Source organism: Loxodonta africana, chromosome 4 (genome assembly GCF_030014295.1).
Source record: "Loxodonta africana isolate mLoxAfr1 chromosome 4, mLoxAfr1.hap2, whole genome shotgun sequence".
Classification (NCBI taxonomy): domain Eukaryota; kingdom Metazoa; phylum Chordata; class Mammalia; order Proboscidea; family Elephantidae; genus Loxodonta; species Loxodonta africana.
Genome location: NC_087345.1, coordinates 171828694 through 171849192, shown reverse-complemented (window position 1 = coordinate 171849192; position 20499 = coordinate 171828694). Strand labels below are relative to the sequence as shown.

At 41.9% G+C, this 20499-nt stretch overlaps 1 protein-coding gene across 2 annotated transcripts in view; it reads left to right on the top strand.

Moving 5' to 3' along the window:
* Positions 1 to 14488, top strand: part of MAP3K8 (mitogen-activated protein kinase kinase kinase 8) — a 36041-nt gene extending 21553 nt beyond the window's left edge. For both annotated transcript variants that reach the window (XM_010590641.3, XM_010590640.3), the window contains exon 8: positions 352 to 14488. In XM_010590641.3, coding sequence (XP_010588943.1) covers positions 352 to 482 — 131 coding nt within the window. In that variant the 3' untranslated portion in view covers positions 483 to 14488. The remainder of the gene's footprint in view (positions 1 to 351) is intronic.
* Positions 14489 to 20499: the final 6011 nt, after the last annotated feature.

The following is a 20499-nucleotide window of genomic DNA, read 5'->3' as shown; positions in this document are numbered from 1 at the left end:
ATTCTTAGTCCATTTAGATCCAAAGCCAGATGCCAAGCCTGTAAAGCTGACTTGCATTCCTCTGCTGCTTGTCTGACTTTTCTGTATCAAAGAGAACCGTCTGGAATGTTGGAAAATATGCCGGGGTTTCCAAATAATTTCCTGTAGCCATTGACTCTTCTGTGAACTCTTTGGTATACGTCGTATTATGTCAGCTAGTCCATCCTGTTCACAGAACCAGTCTTTGAGAAAACCAGAGCTTAGAGGCTATTGCATTAGGCCCCAAAGTATTCTTCCTTTGCAGAAGGAACAGGTATTTATTATTGGGCTTTTTCCCTCGTGATTTATTGTCTTCAATGTTGCCCTTTTCAGATTCTTCATGCACAGGAAGCACAGAGGAATCCGAGATGCTAAAGAGACAACGTTCTCTGTACATAGACCTGGGAGCCCTGGCCGGCTATTTCAATCTTGTTCGGGGTCCACCCACGCTAGAGTATGGCTGATTGATGACATCATTTCCTCTAAATTAAGACTCAGCGTTTATCTTCTGGAAGCTGATTCTGCTGACTGGACACGGAGACTCTATACAATGGCTTGTGCCATTCATTAGCTGTGCACCGTGGCTCCAATGACTCATGAATGTGAGCTCCAGGCGGCTCCCGTGTGTCTGATTGTGAAGCGACACTGGTACACACTAGGTCTACAGGTTCTCATTTCTCAGGTGGTGTGACTCCAAGGAAGGACATTGGGAGTTCATAGAAGGATCGTTTTTGGTGACTGATTCCATTCACTTTGCACTTTGCTCAGATTTTTAATCACAAGGATAATATATTAGCCTAAAATTACTGTTCTTGATTCTAATTTAAGTGTGGGGGTCTTCATTTAACTCAGAATAATTGTTTGGTATAAATATTATGTCATAACTCTTTAAGCCTTTGTCAGTAGATTTTAGTACAAATCGAATTCATTATGTTTTGGGTAAATAGGATAACTTGAGTATTGTAGCAATAAGCTGAGCTAGTGTCTTAAAAATGGCTGAGCGGTGAATTAGGTGCCATCTGACAGCCTATCACTAATGACACGTCCTAATATATTCCTATGGAAACATTTTGTACTGTACGTGCTATGCCTAGAACATTTGAAACACGATGTTTTGAATGTGGATAAAACTGTGTAAACCACATAATTTCTGTACATCCCAAAGGATGAAAATGTAACCTTAAAGAAAAACAGGAACTTTTGTAAATTCTTAAACAATGCTTCTTTTATAATTCTTATGACTACTTTCTTTCAAGCATTTGTATATTAGAATAGCATACTGTGTATGTTTTATAGCAAATGCTTTCATGAGACTGTCTTATATCTATCTATATATATGTATTTTGACATTGTAAAGTATGTGAGTACTCCTACTTAAGGTATGTTTTGACAGTCCGCAAATGAAACCAGCATTTTGTCCAATGTGATTGGTCAGGTCAACCAAATAAATCCAATATTTTGTCTTAATTATTGTGAGGAGTGTGATTCTTAACTGGGACTGGGGATGGGCTGTAGGGGATGGGGTATAGGCAGCTGGCATTTGTACCCAGGGCTTTCTGACTCCCACGCTCATGCTTGTCCTCACACCATGCTGCTCTCAAGAGACCAATCATCTCTGCACAGGAAGCCCAGTCCCCAAGGGGGTTCCCTTCCCAAGGAAAAGGCGGGGGCGGGAATTCTCCACAAAGCTAATGAAGCCTTGGCTTCAGGGCTCCTCACTCACACTGGCCTTTTCTGTGGTCCTATAATTTCTCATCACCCCAAATCAGGCCCAACAAAACCTGGATCTGCCCCTGATTAAAGGTATACAACTTCTGATGATTTTCCAAAAAAACTGACAAAGCCTGTGTAAATTGAGTCCTGCTTAACAAATCCCATCTGGGGAAAAGCATTCCTATTTTGTAAATCTGAACTCTGGTGGGGAGATTTGGGGATGTTTGTGTTCTGAGAACCGGTCAGTGGTGGCGATGGCTGAGGAAGCGGTGGCGAGAGCTGCCAGGAGAAGTTCAGGGCTGAAACCCGCACCCCAGGCTCTGCAGAGCCGCTCACCGGGAAGGCAGAGAACTGTGCCCGGACAGAGAACCTGCTTCAGAGAAGCAAGGAGGCCTGACTAGGTTCTCGGGGAACCCATCGCACTTCATCCTGAGAAGATGGGCAGTCGGACAGTCAGGCATGAGTGTCGCTGGGAGAGAAAAATCACGTCCTGAAACTTCCTTCTGCCCAGTTTGCTAATTCCTGCTTCAGGTGGCAAGGGCCCTATCCGGGATGAGAGATGCACTGGAATGCATGTGCAAGTGGAGAGGGGGTCCCTCCACTGCAGGCCTTTGAGGCCATCCTGTCAGATCCCTTGTTGGTGAGTCATGGCTGGTTGAAGGCAACAGAGCCAGGGTTAGAGCCTCATCTTCTGGTTTTCACTACATCGTTAAGTGTGAGTCCTCCTACCTTCACTATCTTTTAGCTCCTTGTGTGTTACCTTCAAGTCTGTAAAGTCACCTGAAACGAGTGAAGATGACTGCCTGTCAGCAATTGGCCTGACCTGATGGGAATTTACCCAGCCTTGGAGAAATGGGAAGAGCACCGGTGGCTCAGTGAATAAGAGCTTGTCAGCGGTTCAAACCCACCAGCCACCCTGCGGGAGAAAGATGTGGCAGTCTGCTTCCGTAAAGAAGAAACCCTATGGAGCAGTTCTACCCTGTCTGATAGGGTCGCTAGGAGTTGGAATCGACTTGACAGCAACAGGTTTGGGTTTTTTTTTTTTTTTTTTTTTGGTTTTTGGAGAGGTGGCTTCTATCTGGGGATCAGCCAATGGGTTTCTGCTCCTAAAGCTAAGTTTCCGCCGATGTCTGCCATGTTACTGAGCTCTGATGTGAGACCTGACAGGTCTTCTTTCAGTTCCCTGTGTTTCTCTCTGGTGCTTGATTACTTTCAGACGGACCCAAACAAATCGGCCTTTTATTGATAGCAAATTTATATGGTGTTACTATAAAAGCCAGTGTTTTCTGGAGGGCCCAGAGGATTTTTTTTCTTAAGCCTGCAATTTGATTAGTAGTTGTATTGATCAGGGTTCTCCAGAGAAACCCAACTCTCTTTCTCTGTTTCTATGTATGAGTGTGTGTGTGCGTGTGTACATATATATTAGAGAGAGAGTCATCTTAAGGAGTTGGCTCAAATGATTGTGGGGACTGGCAAGTCCAAAATAACTTCACAGGCTGAAAACCCCAGCAAGATGTCTGTGTTACAGTCTTAAGGTAGAATTCGTTCTTTTCCAGGAAACCTCAGGTTTCGCTCTTTAAATCCTTCAACTAATCGGATGAGGCCCACCCACATTATCCAGGGTAATCTCCTTTCCTTAGAATCAACCGGTTGCAAATGTTAACCGCATCTACAAAATACGGTACCTTCACAGCAACACCTAGACCAGTGTTTGACACAACAGCTGGGCACCAGAGCCTCGCCAAGCTGACAGGTAACACTAAGCATCACAGGGTGTGATGTCAGGACTACATCACAGGAGTAAAGACTGCTCGATGTCAGGGGTCCGAGGCCAAGCCCTGTGGGCAGCCTGGAGGAAGTGTGCTGAGTGGGAGAGCACCCCTGCTTAGTGGAGAGCTGAAGCCTTCTGGGGACCTACTCAGGCAAAGAACTGCCGGACCCTGCAGGGAACACAGGTGAGGAGGGGGCTGGCCCCTCTTACTTAATTTGTCCCTGCTTAAGGGTGCACATTCCATTTTGGAACTCTTACAAGGCTCTTTGTTTAAGGTATCTGTTTCCAAAAAGACTTTTTTGGCCAAGCAATTACTTGCAATTTTACTTTTTGCCTGTGAGCTGGTTTTTAAAATGCCAATTTTATCTCCAAGGCAAAAGAAAGCAGCGATAACAATGCCATGCTTTGGGGACCAATGTCTGGTTTCAAAAGTCCACTTAGGGACGAGAGAAGAGAGATGTAAAGTAGCTGCACACAAAGCACCTTTGTAATAATCTGTATCCAACCTAGGGTCCCTGGGTGCTCCAAACAGTTAACAGGCTTATCTGCTGAATGAAAGGTTGGAGGTTCAAGTTCACCCAGAGGTACCTCGGAAGAAACACCTGGCGCTCTACTTCCAGAAAACTCGCGACTGAAAACCCTGTGGAGCACAGTTCTACTGTGACATGCGCTGGGTGGCAATCACCTCAACAGCAACTGGTTTGGTACCCGCCCTCCCTGGGGTGTTTGTTGCACTCTCTGTGGAGTGAGCAAACGGGGAGTCTGAAGCGGGAGGAGAGGGTATCATCTATCACTCTCCCCTGTTCTTTGGGACAAAGGTCCTGACCTCTGTGAGCAGCAGCTGCCGCCTGAACATCTGGAGCTTGGCTCTTCCCTCTCTCAAGACCGTTTATTGCTTCCCTGTTCATCTCCCATGTTTGACTTAGACATGGGAAAATTGATTTGTCTCACTTCAAAACGGAAGTGAGAGAAAGTGAGAGATTATCACGTGCAGTTACCATGCATGAGAACAAAGCACGTGTTTCAGTTATTTTCAATGCTGGGAGAAGTTCTGAGTACTTCACCAATTCAGAGAAATCTGCTTCGCCACATGTTATAGATCAAGAAGCCATAACAGCTGGCTATCTGCTGACAGCACAGCACAGTAGCTGTTGTAACCAGATCCCATTAAGTCTCACGACTGTGCAAGGGGGCCAACTGCAAAGGCAAATGAACAAGTAATCAGTTAAAGGGCAGAGAATTCTCTCATTACAGCTCTAGGTGGGAGTGCCTTGAGTTGTCTTCGTAATTTAACATCATACAAATAACGTGGAATTGCTCCACAAACACTGGCTATTATTATTATAATATAATTATATATATTATATACTATTATTAAAATATATAAATATTATATAATTATCGATACTATATGATACTATTATTTCCTTTCATTACTTCATGCTAAAGTCTCTCCATGTGAACCTTAATGTGCATCGGCTTCGTTTTTCCACGTGAATGTCGGGCTTCAGAGAGCAGGGCTCATCTTGCACTCGATTGGAACACGTTCCCACATTCACTGATTTATAGGTTCTGGTGGACTTGATTCTCCTGAGCCTGATCAACATTTTTCCAAGGCATCAAGGAAGATGCAAAGGAAGCAGAATATTTTCAGGAAAAAGAGGGTTAATGGGCACTACCGAAGGCTTGGGGCCATTGGTGGTTTAGTGGTAGAATTCCCACCATCCATGTGGAAGGTCCGGGTTCAATTCCCAGCCAACGTATCTCATAAGCAGCCATCACCCGTCTGTTAGTGGAGGCTTGAGCGTTATGACGGTGAACAGATTTCAGCAGAGCTTCCAGACTAATAGAAGCCCTGGTGGCACAGTGGTTAAAGTGCTTGACTTCAAACTGAAAGGTCAGCAGTTCTAAGCCACCGAAGCTCTGCAGGAGAAAGATGTGGCTGTCTGCTTCTGCAGTGATTTACAGCCTTGGAAACCCTATGGGGCAGTTCTACTCTGTCCTATCGGGTCGCTATGAGTTGGAATCACCTTGACAGCAGTGGGTGGCTTCCAGACTAAGACAGACTAGGAAGAAAGGCCTGACAATCTGTTTCTGAAAATCGGCCAGTGAAAAACCCTATGGATCATAATGGTCTGATCCTCAATGGATCATGGGAATGTCTGGACCAGGCAGTGTTTTATCTCATTGTACCTGGCATCCCCATGATTTTGGGACCAATATGAGGACAGTTAAATGAAAGCTTAGAGTTACAGATTGACTCCTGGTTCAATATTGCTTTTGACAAATGTACCAATGAGCTACAGCTCCGATGCAACTGATGAGGGAGAGGCTACAGATGACAACAGCAGGCGCCAAGAAGGGCTTCTGCCAACTTTCAGCTTGTGCGGTAAGGAAGTGGCATGACCTCCAACCGCCCCACTCCCAACCCCACATTCCCACCACCTGCCTAGGTATTTCTTCTTATTGGAAATTCTGGTCTTACCAAAGTTTTGCTCCCAATAGGACAGAGGACAGAGTGGTGACTCAGGCCCTGGGAGGCCCCCTCCTACTTCTCACAACTTCTCTCTGTGGATTAATTATGAGTCCCAGCCAAGGCCACTGAGCAGGAAAGCACCAATTGTTTCTCTTAATTAAGTCACATCAAAAACAAAGAGAAAGAGCAAGGTAATTAATTCAGAGTTTCTCATTGGAATCCAAAGTTCCTTTTTTGGTAGGGCCAGCAGGCAAAAGTGAGCAGGCAACTGCTTTCCGCATTTCCCTCTTTAGTGTCTTGCACCAGTTCCAGGGAAAACTCATCCAAGGCAGCAGGGGGCTTCGACACTGTTGTTGCCGCATGCAGAGCGGAAGAAAGCGCTGCCCAGCCTGTCTTGTCTGGGAGCTCTGATTCGGCATCATAGCAGAATGCAAGCCGCCATGGACAGACAGGTGGTGGCTGCCTGAGCTACAGTGGTCAGTTTGGAAGGACAGAAATCTACTATCCAACCAGTAATGCCTCATGAGCTTTGAGATAAGAATGTGGTTTCTTGAGGTTTGCATTGCTCCAGGTTATTTGCTTCTAGTTTAATCATCTATCAATTCAGTAGTGACTTCTCTTATTTTTCACTCAGAACTGATTTTCTCTCTATTTTGTTGAAGGAGACTAGCAGAAAAGATTGGTTTATTTATTTATTTATTTCCTATTTCATCATTTTGTACATGTACAATTCAATGACATTAATTACATTCATCATGTGCATCTGTCATCACTGTTTCCAAATTTTTCCATATTTTTAATAAAAATTCATATTGCCTTTTTTGGAATAAATACTATGTGCACATGGTAAAATATTCGAACAGTAAAAACTAGGTCTCCCTCCCATTCCTGGACCCTTCCCCCCATCAGTTCTTCAGCTCTTGGGAGATAATTGCTGCTAGCAAAGATATTTTATGCAAATACAAATATATGCAATTATAGAACCTTTTGTAAAACAACAACCAAAAAACCTACACAAACGGTAGCCTAATTTCCACATAGATTTACGTCTTATTTTCCTTACAGACAGTTTCTCAGTGATTCCAGAAGGAAGTGTTTTTAATCAGAGGAGGCCCTGAACATGTGTCTCACTTTGTAGTCTAAGCCTTTTCTCAACCATTTGTGCTGTGAGGTGGGGTGTCTCCGCTCTTGGCTTTCCTTGTGCTTTTGTTTCCTCCTCTAGAAGTTGAGGGGTGGAACCAGAGGGCCTCTCAGGTTACTCGCAGTCACTGAAATCTTTAAGATTATAAGAAAGGAAACTGAGAGGCAACAAGTTTATGGATCTGCTAAGGTCCAAACATGGGGGCAGTGGAGGTTCAGTGGTAGAATTCTCACCTTCCCTGCAGGAGACCCAGTTCAATTCCCAGCCAACTCACCTCAAGCAGTTACCACCTGTCTGTCAGTGGAGGCTTGTGTGTTGCTATGACACTGAACAGGTCTCAGTGGAGCTTCCAGACTAAGACAGACTAGGAAGAAAGGCCTGGTGACCTACTTCTGAAAATCAGCCAGTGAAACCCCATGGATGACAACAGTCTGACTGGAGGCCAACTCAACAGCAGCTAACAACAACAACAACATTTCTGTTTAGGATGAATAAATAGACTCATGGTAAATTGTGAATTCAGAAAATGGTAACAAGTGTTTTAAGAGCAAAGCTCTCCCACAATAACCCTAACCTTGGAGTTAGCAGGAGTGTTGGGAAGTGCTGGTCTCCTTTGTTACTTGCTTTGGTGGCCGGGTCTCAGAGAAAGCCAGAGTGGGTCACACCTGCTTTCGATAAGCCAGGGCCTGGGCCTGCGTGGGGGAGGGCTGTGTTCAGGACTGCAAAGCCTGTTCGCTTAGAAAGTGTTGCCTGAGCCAATGTCATGTATGAGGTTTTCATTTTGTCAAGCAGGAGAGAAACCTCAGAGGAAATGAAAACTAACATCGACTGAGTGCTTTATTTGCCACTGACATTGTGGTAGCTGCTTTTATGTACCTTAGCCAGCAAGGGAACTGAGACTGAGAGGTTAGGGAAGTGGCCCAAGGACTCACAGTGAATAAACGGCAGAAGTGAGACCTGAACCCAGGTCCCTCTGACTCCAAAGTTCATGCCCTGTCCTCTAAGTTTCATTCTGTCACTGCAGGGAAGTTGTGCTCGTTTCCCAGGCTGCTGCAACAAAGTACCACGAAGTGACTTAAAACAAAACAAAAAAATTATTCTCTCACAGCTCTGGAGGCCAGAGTCTGAAAGCAAGGTGTCAGTACTGTGACTCCTCCGGAGGCTTTGAGGGAGAAACTGCTTCAGGCCGCTCTCTTAGCTTCCGGTGTGGCTGGTAATCCTGGGCGTTCCTTGGCTTTTAAATACACCACTCCAGTTTCTGTCTGCATTGTCACGTGGCTGTCCTCCCTCTGTGTCTCCCTCTATGTCTCTTCTCCTCTTTTTATAATGACACTGGTCACATCGGATCAGGGCCCACTCTAATCCAGTAGGACCTCACGTTAACTAACTACGTCTACAAAGATGCTGTTTCCGAAAAGGTTCAGATTCACAGGTATAGAGGCTAGGACTTTAACATATCATTTTTGGGGAACACAAATCAACTCATAACAGAAGAGGAGAAAGAAATTTCCTACCAAAGCTTGTTAAGATGAGAATCCAAATCCTATATTCCCTATATTATTCCTACCTATATATGTCCTATAGGGTCGCTATGAGTCGGAATCGACTCGATGGCACTGGATTTTTTACAATACATGAAGAAAGCAAGAGGTCATTAAAAAGCCAGAAAAGAGCAAAACAGATGTCAGAAGAGACTCTGAAACCTGCTCTTGAAGGTCAAGCAGCTAAAGTGAATGGAAGAAATGATGAAGTAAAAGAGCTGAACAGAAGATTCTAAAAGATGGCTGTAGAAAACAAGTAAAGTATTATAATGCAATGTGCAAAGTTCCGGAGTTAGAAAACCAAAAGGGAACAACATGCTTGGCATTTCTCAACCTGAAAGAACTGAAGAAAAAATTCAAGCCTTGAGTTACAGTAGTGAATGTTTCTATCAGCGAAATACCAAATGACACAGGAAGCATCAAAAAGAATTAGTCGACACTCAGTCATCTCAGGAGGTAGCATATGATCAAGAACTGATGATACTGAAGGAAGAAATCTAAGATACACTGAAGGCATTGGTGAAAAACAAGGCTCCAGGAATTGATGGAATACCAATTGAGATGTTTCAAAAAATGGATGCAATGCTGGAAGTACTCACTCATCTATGCCAAAAAATTTGAAAGACAGCTACCTGGCCAACTGACTGGAAGAGATCCATTTTTATGCCTTTCCCAAAGAAAGGTGATCCTACAGAATGTAGAAATTATCAAACAATATCATTAACATCACGTAGAAGTAAAATGTTGCTGAAGATCATTTAAAAGCAGTTGCAGCAGTACATCAACAGGGAACTGCCAGAAATTCAAGTCAGATTCAAAAGAGAATGTAAAATGAGGGCTATCATTGCTGATGTCAGATGGATCCTGGCTGAAAGCAGAGAATACCAGAAAGATGTTTACCTGTGTTTTATTGACTATGCAAAGGCATTTGACTGTGTGGATCATAAGAAATTATGGACAACATTGTGAAGAATGGGAATTCCAGAACACTTAATTGTGCTCATGAGGAACCTGTACATAGAGAAAGAGGCAGTCATTTGAACAGAACAGGGGAGTACTGCGTAGTTTAATGCCAGGAGAGGTATGCTTCAGGGTTGTATCCTTTCTCCATACTTATTCAATCTGTATGCTGAGCAAATAATCTAAGAAGCTGGACTATCTGAAGAAGAACGTAACATCAGGATTGGAGGAAGACTTATTAAAAACTGGTGATATGCAGGTGACACAACCTTGCTTGCTGAAACTGAAGAGGACTTGAAGCACTTACTGATGAAGATCAAAGACCACAGCCTTCAGTATAGATTACACCTCAATATAAAGTAAACAAAAATCCTCACAATTGGACCAATAAGCAACATCATGATAAACGGAGAAAAGATTGATGTTGTCAAGGATTTCATTTTACTTGGATCCACGACCAACACCTACGGAAGTAGTAGTCAAGAAATCAAAAGACCTCTTTAAAGTGTTGAAAAGCAAAGATGTAACCTCGAAGACTAAGGTTCACCTGACAAGTCATGATGTTTTCAATTGGCTCATATGCATGCAAAACCTGGATAATGAATAAGGAAGACTGAAGAAGAATTGACACCTTTGAATTATGGTGTTGGCGAAGAACATTGACTATACCACGGACTGCCAGAAGAATGAACAAATCTTTCTTGGAAGAAGTACAACCAGAATGCTCCTTAGAAGCGAGGATGGCAAGACTTCATCTCACATGCATTGGACATGTTATCCGGAGGGACTAGTCCCTGGATAAGAACATCATGCTTGATAAAGTAGAGGGTTAGCAGAAAAGAGGAAGACCCTCAATGACGTGAATTGACACAGTGGCTGTAAAAATGGGCTTCAGCACAAGAATGATTGTGAGGATGGTTCAGGACTGGGTGGTGTTTTGTTCTGTAGTACAATGGGTTGCTATGAGTTGGAACCAACTCTGTGGCACCTAACAGCAATGACAAGATAGGAAAGAAGTTCCTTGTGTTGTTATAGGATGTATTTGCTTTATAATAGAAACAGAACTGTAAAATGAACATGACCTTAGCTCATAAGGAGTTTTCAATCTTTACAAGATCAGGACTTGTAAAAATATCAACTGGGACATTTAATGTAATTCGGTACAGAATTCTGTTGGCCTGAACTGATGGAGGAGTATGCAGCAACTATAACGTTGGAACAGTGAGAGCTGTAATAAGCTTGTAGAAAGGGAAAGGATCTGTATCACTGAGGGTCTTAGACTGGACTTCCCAGGAAACATAGCATGTGGAAATGCTTATCTGCTAATGCCCGATGGGAGGTTCAATTCGAGGGCAGTGAGATTGAGGGAAGAGGGTAGAGAAGCAGGAAAGGAGGGAAAGCAAATGAAAGGAAACATATTACTGAAGAGGTCACAGCTTCAGAAAAGACACAGCTGGTTTCTTGGCTACATGGGATATCTCAGACAGGCCTTACAGAACATGGTACCCAAAACAGTCCATTGAAGGGAGGAAGGAAGAGGGATTCATTCTCTTTCTCTCCTCTTGCTCCTGTCTCTCATTGGCCAAGGTTTTCCCATGAAATGCAAACTCTTTTACACATCTGGGTTGCATCACCAGACCCCTTTAGGCAGTTTCTGAGGAAGCTGTTTGCCATGTGCTGGGATTAACATCTCATCCAAATCTATAAGTGATGGAGGTGATCAGACCCTCAGGCTGCACCCACTAGAGCAGGAGCAGTGAGGCCATGTTGGAGCTCAGCACTCACCTTGGTGAAGACTTGGAGATGGTCAGTGTCAGCAGGTGATGTGGTGGTAGCAGTGACAATGGGCAGAGGCAGGGACTCTCCGTGAGTAAGCAACTAAGAGTACAGAAGGGAGGTGGGGTCAAGCAAATATGAGGAGGTGCATAAGTGTGTCTGATAAAGGGTTCCAAGAAAAAAGAGATGGCACATTCAAATTAGGATAATTTGAGAACAATGTATTCACCAAGACATTCTTTCCATAGATGTCAGTGCAAAGGAACCATAGGGGGCAACTCCATAACTCTGGGCTAGGAAATCCCACAGGGCAGTTCTATTCTGTCATATAGAGTTGCTGTGAGTTGGAATCAACTCAAGGCACAACAACAGTAGAAGCAGAGCCATTACCAACTCCAGGCTGGAGGGATTTAAGAATTGTCTTAGTCATCTAGTGCTGCTATAACAGAAATACCAAAAGTGGATGGTTTTAACAAACAGACATTTATTTCCTCACAATGAAGTAGGCTAAAAGTCCAAATTCAGAGCATCAGCTCCAGGGGAAGGCTCTCTCTGTCTGTAGGCTATCTCATCAGTCTTCCCCTGGATTAGGAGCTTCTCTGGGCAGGAACTGTGGGTCCAAAAGACATGCTTTGCTCCCAGCACACTGCTTTCTGTATTTTATATTTCAGTAGAGATTGCCTTAAGGCACTATCTAACCTTGTGGATCTCATCAATATAACTGCCGCTATGGGGCGATGGTAGCATTCTGGATGCAGTTGACTCAGGGAGAGACAGAGAGCTGCACAGCCTACTCACACCTCTGGAACCAAAGAATGGCACTTTTGGCAAAAGTTAAGCACTTGTGTTTATTTTACAGCACCCCCAGCTCCCAAGTCGGCTTCAGTGGCTGTTGATTTCTCTGGGCCTGAGATAGGCCCTGCCACACACCCTGGCCATTCCCATGGCCTTGGAGAAGGAATAAATTCACAACTGGGGGAAAAGATAATCTGCCAGCTCCACTAAGCTGGGGAGCTCAGGACAGAAGCAGCACCTGTCTAGGCATAAATGGTCCATGGACTTTGAATACTTTTCCCTCCTGCATAGACCTGTACAGGCATATTTCAGTAGAATAGGCCCTTGGCAGACTGCAACTGTTTCAGCTGTGCGGTGGAGAGGTGGGTGTTTGATATATGACACCGCTTTGCCTATTAAACAGGGTCCTCATCTACCCACATCAGGGGGCTAAGGACTGGTGGCTCCACCCATGTTGCCTAGCCACCTGCGACAGGGGTCCAAGGATAACTGGTACCTTCCAGTCCTTACAACCAAAAGCACTGGGTGCCCATGGTCCATCTGCAGAACCCACCCACCTGTGTACTCTAGGAAACACGCTTTCCTAAAAGACACTGAGAGTATGGTTGTCAACCCCCCAACTTCTTCAGAGCATGATCCCCTGCTGCAACCAGATACCTGTACCTACACTAATCACCCCTGCCCCTCTAAGACTGTAGGACACAGCCTGTAACACACACTTGTTGATCAAATACCTGGGCACCTGAGCTGAATCCATACAAGAAAAGTGAATGGACTCCTGGACTCATATACCTGACAACAGCTGTAGCTATCTGGTGATAGGATGTTAGAACTTCAAAGGTGAATATAATCAAGCTAGCTCACTCAAGCAGCCTATTTGGACATATCAAAACAAAACAAAACAAAGCAAGAAGCTAGGATACAGTAAGGAAACATAAAATAAACTAATACAATAACTTAGAGATGGCTTGGAGAAAACAGTCAATAACAAATCACATAAACAAGCAGACCATGACCACTTCAACAAGAGCTCAAAACAAAGAATCAAGAAATCTTCTGGATGAAGGTGCTTTCCTGGAATTACCAGATGCAGAATACGAAATATTAATATACAGAACAATTGAAGACATCAGGAATGAAATCAGGAAGGAGATCAGGCAAAACACAGAACAAGCCAAGGAACACACAGATAAAGCAGTTGAAGAAATCAAAAAGTTTATTCAAGAACATAATGAAAAATTTAATGAGCAGCAAAAATCCATAGAGAGACAGCAATCAGAAATTCAGAAGATTAACAATAAAATTACAGAATTAGACAACTCAATAGAAAGTCAGAGGAGCAGAACTGAGGAAGTGGAAGGCAGAATTAGTGAGATTGAAGATAGGACACTTGGCACCAATACATGCAAAGAAAAATCAGATAAAGGAATTAAAAAAAATGAAGAAACCTTAAGAATCATGTGGGACTCTATCAAGAGAAAATAACCTAAAAGTGATTGGGGTACCAGAACAGGAAGGGATAATAGAAAATATAGAGAGAATTGGTGAAGATTTTTTTGGCAGAAAACTACCCTGATATCATGAAAGATGAGAGGATATCTATCCAAGATGCTCATCGAACTCCACATAACGTAGATCTCAAAAGAAAGTCACCAAGACATATTATAATCAAACTTGCCAAAACCAAAGATAGGGAATTTTAAGAGTGGCTAGGGATGAACAAAAAGTCGCCTACAAAGGACAGTCAATAGGAATAGGCTTGGACTACTCAGTAGAAACCATGCAAGCAAGAAGGCAATGGGATGACTTATATAAAGCATTGAAGGAAAAAAAAAAAAACTGGCAGCCAAGAATCATACATCCAGCAAAACTGTCTCTCAAATGTGAAGGTGAAATTAGGACATTTCCAGATAAACAGAAGTTTAGGGAATTCATAAAAACCAAACCAAAGCTGCAAGAAATACTACAAGGAGTTCACTGATAGTACCAGACATCAACCCAAGACTAGAACAACCAGATGTCAACCCAGATAGGGAATGCACAAAAATAAATCAAGATAAAAAGAACACTCAGAACATGGTAACAGCGATGTTATTATGTGAAAGAAGACAACATTAAAACAATAAAAAGGGACTAAGAAATCTAGTCATAGATCTTTTATATGGAGAGTAAGTCAAGGCAATATAAAGAAATAAAAGTTAGGTTTAAACTAAGAAAAATAGGGGTAAATATTAAGGTAACCAAAGAGGAGACTAATGACACTATGCATCAAAATAAAATACAAGGAAAAAAAAAAAGACTCAGCAGAAACAAAATCAGCAACAACAAATAAGAGGAAAAGACAGTATATAAAGAAAAATACTAAGCACAAAAAATTAAGTGGGGAAAAAAAGGACATCAAAATGAAGCACTAAACTCATATCTATCCATAATTACACTGAATGTAAATCGACTCAATGCATCAATAAAGAGACAGAAAGTGGCAGAATAGATTAAAAAAAAAAAAAAAGATCCATCTATATGCTGCCTACAAGAGACATACCTTAGACTTGGAGACACAAACAAACTAAAACTCATACGATGGAAAAAAATAAATTAAGCAAACAGCAATGAAAAAGGAGCAGGACAAAATAGACTTTAAAGTTAAATCTACCACAAAGGATAAGGAAGGACACTATATAATGATTAAAGGGACAATATACCAGGAAGATATAACTGTTTTAAACATTTATGCACCCAATGACAGGGCTACAAGATACATAAAACAAACTCTAACAGCATTGAAAAGTGAGATAGACAACGCCACAATTATTGTAGGAGACTTCAACACACCACTTTTGGTAAAGGACAGGACTTCCAGAAAGAAGCTCAATAAAGGCACTGATGATCTAAATGCCACAATCAACCAACTTGACCTCATAGACATATACGGAACACTCCACCCAACAGCAGCCAAGTATACTTTCTTTTCTAGTGCACATGGAACATTCTCTCGAATAGACCACATGTTAGATCATAAAGCAAGCCTCAGCAGAATCCAAAACATCAAACATTACAAAGCATCTTCTCTGACCATAAGGCCATAAAAATAGAAATCAATAACAAAAAAAGCAGGGAAAAGAAATCAAATACTTGGAAACTAAACAATGCCCTGCTCAAAGATGACTGAGTTATAGAAGACATGAAGGATGGAATAAAGACATTCATAGAATCCAATGAGAATGAAAACACTTTCTATCAAAACCTTTGGGATACAGCAAAAGTGGTGCTCAGAGGTCTTATATCAATAAATGCATACATCCAAAAAGAAGAAAGGGCGAAAATGAAAGAATTACCCCTACAACTTGAACAAATAGAAAGAGGGCAACAAAATAAACCCTCAAGCACCAGAAGAAAGGAAATGATAAAAATTAGAGCAGAATTAAGTGAAAGAGAGAACAGAAATCGATTCGACGGCGTTGGGTTTTTTTATTCTGGGTAGAGAGCAGAAAAACAATTGAAAGAGTGAACAAGTCCGAAAGCTGGTTCTCTGAAAAAATTAACAACATTGATAAACCGTTGGCCAATCTGACAAAAGAAGAACAGGAGAGGAAGCAAATAACCCAAATAAGAGATAAGATGGGTGATATCACAACAGACCCAACTGAAATTAAAAGAATCATATCAGACTTCTATGAAAAATTGTACTCTTAACGAATTTGAAAACCTAGAAGAAATGGATGAATTTCTAGGAACACATTACCTACCTAAACTAACACAGACAGAGGTAGAACAACTAAATAAACCCATAACGAAAAAAGAGATTCAAAAGGTAATTTAAAAACTCCTAACAAAAAAACAAAACAAAACAAAAAACCCTGGCCCAGACAGCTTCACGGCAGAGTGTTACCCAACTTTCAGGGAAGAGTTAACACCACTACTACTAAAGGTATTTCAGAACATAGAAAAGAACAGAATACTCCCAAAGTCATTCTCTGAAGCCAGCATATCCCCAATACCAAAACCAGGTAAAAACACCATAAAAAAAAGAAAATTACAGACCTATACCCCTCATGAACTTAGATGTAAAAATCCCAACAAAATTCTAGCCAATAGAATTTAATGACACATCAAAAAAATAATTCATCATGACCAAGTGGGATTCATACCAGGTATATAGAGATGCTTCAACATTAGAAAAACAATTAATGTAATGCATCATATAAATAAAACAAAACACAAGAACCACGTGATCTTATCAATTGATGCAGAAAAGGCATTTGACCAAGTTCAACACCCATTCATGATAAAAACTCCCAGCAAAATAGGAATAGAAGGAAAATTCCTCATTATAATAAAGGGCATTTGTACAAAAGCCAACAGCCAACATCATCCTAAAGGGAGAGAGTTTGAAAGCATTCCCCTTGAGAACGGGAACCAGACAAGGATGCCCTTTATCACTACTCTTATTCAACATTGTGCTGGAGGTCCTAGCCAGAGCAATAAGGCTAGATAAAGAAATAAAGGGCACCCAGGTTGGTAAGGAAGAAGTAAAAGTATCTCTATTTGCAGAAGTCGTGATCTTATACACAGAAAACCCTAAAGAATCCTCAGGAAAACTCCTGAAACTAATAGAAGAGTTCAGCAGAATGTCAGGATACAAGATAAACATACAAAAATCAGTTGGATTCCTCTACACCTACAAAAAGAACATCGAAGAGGTAATTACCAAATCAATACCGTTTACAATAGCCCCCAAGAAGATAAAACATTAGGAGTAAATCTTACCAGAGACGTAACAGTCCTATATAAAGAAAACTGTACAAGACACTACTTCAAGAAATCAAAAGAGACCTACATAAATGGAAAAACATACTTGCTCATGGATAGGAAGACTTAACATTGCAAAAAATGTCTATTCTACCAAAAGTGATCTGTAGATACAACGCAATTCTGATCTAAATTCTAATAACATTTTTTAATGAGACGGAGAAACAAATCACCAACTTCATATGGAAGGGAGAGAGGCCCCTGATAAGCAAAGCATTACCGAAAAAGAAGAACAAAGTGGGAGGCCTCACATTACCTGATTTTAGAATCTATTATACCACCACAATAGTGAAAATAGCATGGTGGTGGTACAACAGATACATAGACCAATGGGACAGAATTGAGAATCCAGACATAAATCCATCCACATATGAGCAGCTGCTATTTGACAAAAGCCCAAAATGGGGAAAACACAGTCTGTTAAACAAATGGTGCTAGCATAACTAGATATCCATCTGCAAAAAAATGAAACAAGACCCATACCTCACATTATGCATAAAAACGAACTCAAAATGGATCAAAGACCTAAATATAAAATCTAAAATGATAAAGTTCATGGAAGCAAAAATAGGGACAACGCTAGGAGCCCTAATACATGGCATAAACAGTATACAAAACATTACTAACAATGCAGAAGAGAAACTAGATAACTGGGAGCTCCTAAAAATCAAACACCTATGCTCATCCAAAGACTTCACCAAAAGAGTAAAAAGACTACCTACAAACTGGGAAAACATTTTCAGCTATGACATTTCCGATCAACATTTGATCTCTAAAATCTACATGATACTGCAAAAACTCAACAGCAGAAAGACAAATAACCCAATTAAAAAATGGGCAGAGGATATGAACAGGCACCTCACTAAAGAAGACATTCAGGTAGCTAACAGATACAGGAGGAAATGCTCACGATTATTAGCCATTAGAGAAATGGAAATCAAAACTACAGTGAGATTCCATCTCACTCCAGCAAGGCTGGCATTAATCCAAAAAACACAAATATTCGATGATGGAGAGGTTGTGGAGAGACTGGAACACTTACACATTGCTGGTGGGGGTGTAAAATGGTGCAACCACTTTGGAAATCAATTTGGCACTTCCTTAAAAAGCTGGAAATAGAACTACCATACGATCCAGCAATCCCACTCCTTGGAATGTATCCTAGAGAAATAAGAGCCTTTACACGAACAGATATATGCGCACCCATGTTCATTGCAGCACTGTTTATAACTGCAAAAAGATGGAAGCAACCAAGGTGCCCGTCGATGGATGAATGGTTAAATAAATATGGTATATTCACACAATGGAATACTACACATTGATAAAGAACAATGATGAATCCATGAAACATTTCATAACATGGAGGAATCTGGAAGACATTATGCTGAGTGAAATTAGTCAGCTGCAAAAGGGCAAATATTGTATGAGACCACTATTATAAGAACTCAAGAAATAGTTTAAACAGAGAAGAAAATATTCTTTGATGGTTACGAGAGTGGGGAGGGTGAGAGGAAGAGGGGTTTTTACTAATTAGTAGACAAGAACTATTTTAGGTGAAGGGAAAGACAACACACAACACAGGAGAGGTCAGCACAACTGGACTAAACCAAAAGCAAAGAAGTTTCCTGAATAAAATGAACACTTTGAAGGTCAGTGTAGCAAGAGCAGCGATTTGGGCACTATGGTTTCAGGGGATATCTAGGTCAACTGGCATAATAAAACCTATTAAGAAAACATTCTGCATCCCACTTTGGAGAGTGGCGTCTGAGGTCTTAAATGCTAGCAAGAGGCTGTCTAAGATGCATCAATTGGTCTCAACCCACCTGGAGCAAAGGAGAATGCAGACACAATGAGTCCAAGAGACAGAAAGGGCCACATAACCAGAGACTACATCAGCCTGAGACCAAAAGAACTCGATGGTACCCGGCTACAATGGATGACTGCTCTGACAGGGAACACAACAGAGAACCCCTGAGGGAGCAGGAGAGCAGTGGGATGCAGACTTCAAATTCTCATAAGAAGACCAGACTTAATGGTGTGGCTGAGGCTAGAAGGACCCCGGAGGTCATGATCTACAGACCTTTTGTTAGCCCAAGACAGGAACAATTTCCAATGCCTACTCCTCAGACAGGGATTGGACTGGACTATGGGATAGAAAATGATACTGGAGAAGAGTGAGCTTCTTGGCTCAAGTAGACACGTGATACTATGTGGGCAACTCCTGTCTGGAGGAGAGATGAGAGGGCGGAGGGGGACAGAAGCTCGTTGAATGGACATGAAAATAGAGGGTGGAGAGAAACAGTGTGCTTTCTCATTAGAGGGAGAGCAACTAAGAGTATATAGCAAGGTGCATATAAATTTTTATATGAGAGACTGGCTTGATTTGTAAACTTTCAGTTCAACCACAATAAAAAAAAAAAAAACTGCTAATCCATTTTATTAACACCACAGTGACAGGATTTACAACACATAGGAAAATCTCATCAAATGACAAAATGGTGGACAATCACACAATACTGGGAATCATGGCCTAACCAACTTGACACACATTTTGGGGGGATACAATTCAATCCATGACGGGAAGGGAGCAATCACTAAACTCAGAAAGACAGTGAAGTAGAAAAGGCCACCTTGAAAGGTCCAGGATGACATCTAACTTCAAGGCAATCTCACAAAGAAGGAGCTAGAGGAACACGTACTCTGCCTTCACTCTCCTCCTTCACCTGTTCTCTTGCTGGGTTCCATATCAGCTAGACGCAATGAGAAGCCCAAGATAAGAGCCTACTGATGTACATATACAGTTCATACAGGTCAGACTCCTGAGGCTAAGAGCTGGGTGAAGTGTGGAGCGCGTATGGAGGTTACCTGGCACAGGATCTCGGAGAGCATCTAGTCTAGGTCTTCCTCACTCCTGCCATTTTTTTTCTTTGTTTTTAGTTAGAGGAGATGAGGTATCTTGCTCAGAATTATAGCATGAGGAGAGACCTTTATGGAGGACCAGGGTGAGGCTGGGCAAAGGGAAGAGAGCCACTGGCGAGGACAGAAGGGTGAACAAATGCTCAGGGGCAGGAATAAGGAAGGAGAGTTTGTGGGGGCACTGAAGGGGTCATCGTGACCCAACAGCAGTTGAAGGATTATGAGAAATACTGATGAGGGGTAGGGTCATATTATGAAGAGAATTGAAATGAGACAGGTCAGTTTCCTCTTGATGTGGAAAGAAGTTGCTATTAAAGGTTTTGAGATGAAAGTGGCATTAGGAAAGATTAGGTAGAACAACAAATTAACTTGAGAAAACGAAGAATTGGATTCCTTTAGATTGGTGTTCAGTTTTGGGGCACATTTGCATAGAAAACAGAATTAAATTTTGAAGAAGAATGCGGAGAAATGGTAAGATACTGACCTTACATTGCCAAAAGAAACCCAAAGGGCGATGTCTGAATGCCCCAATAGTTTTCTCCAAAAACTGAACATCAATCTGTAGGAATAGATCAAATAACAC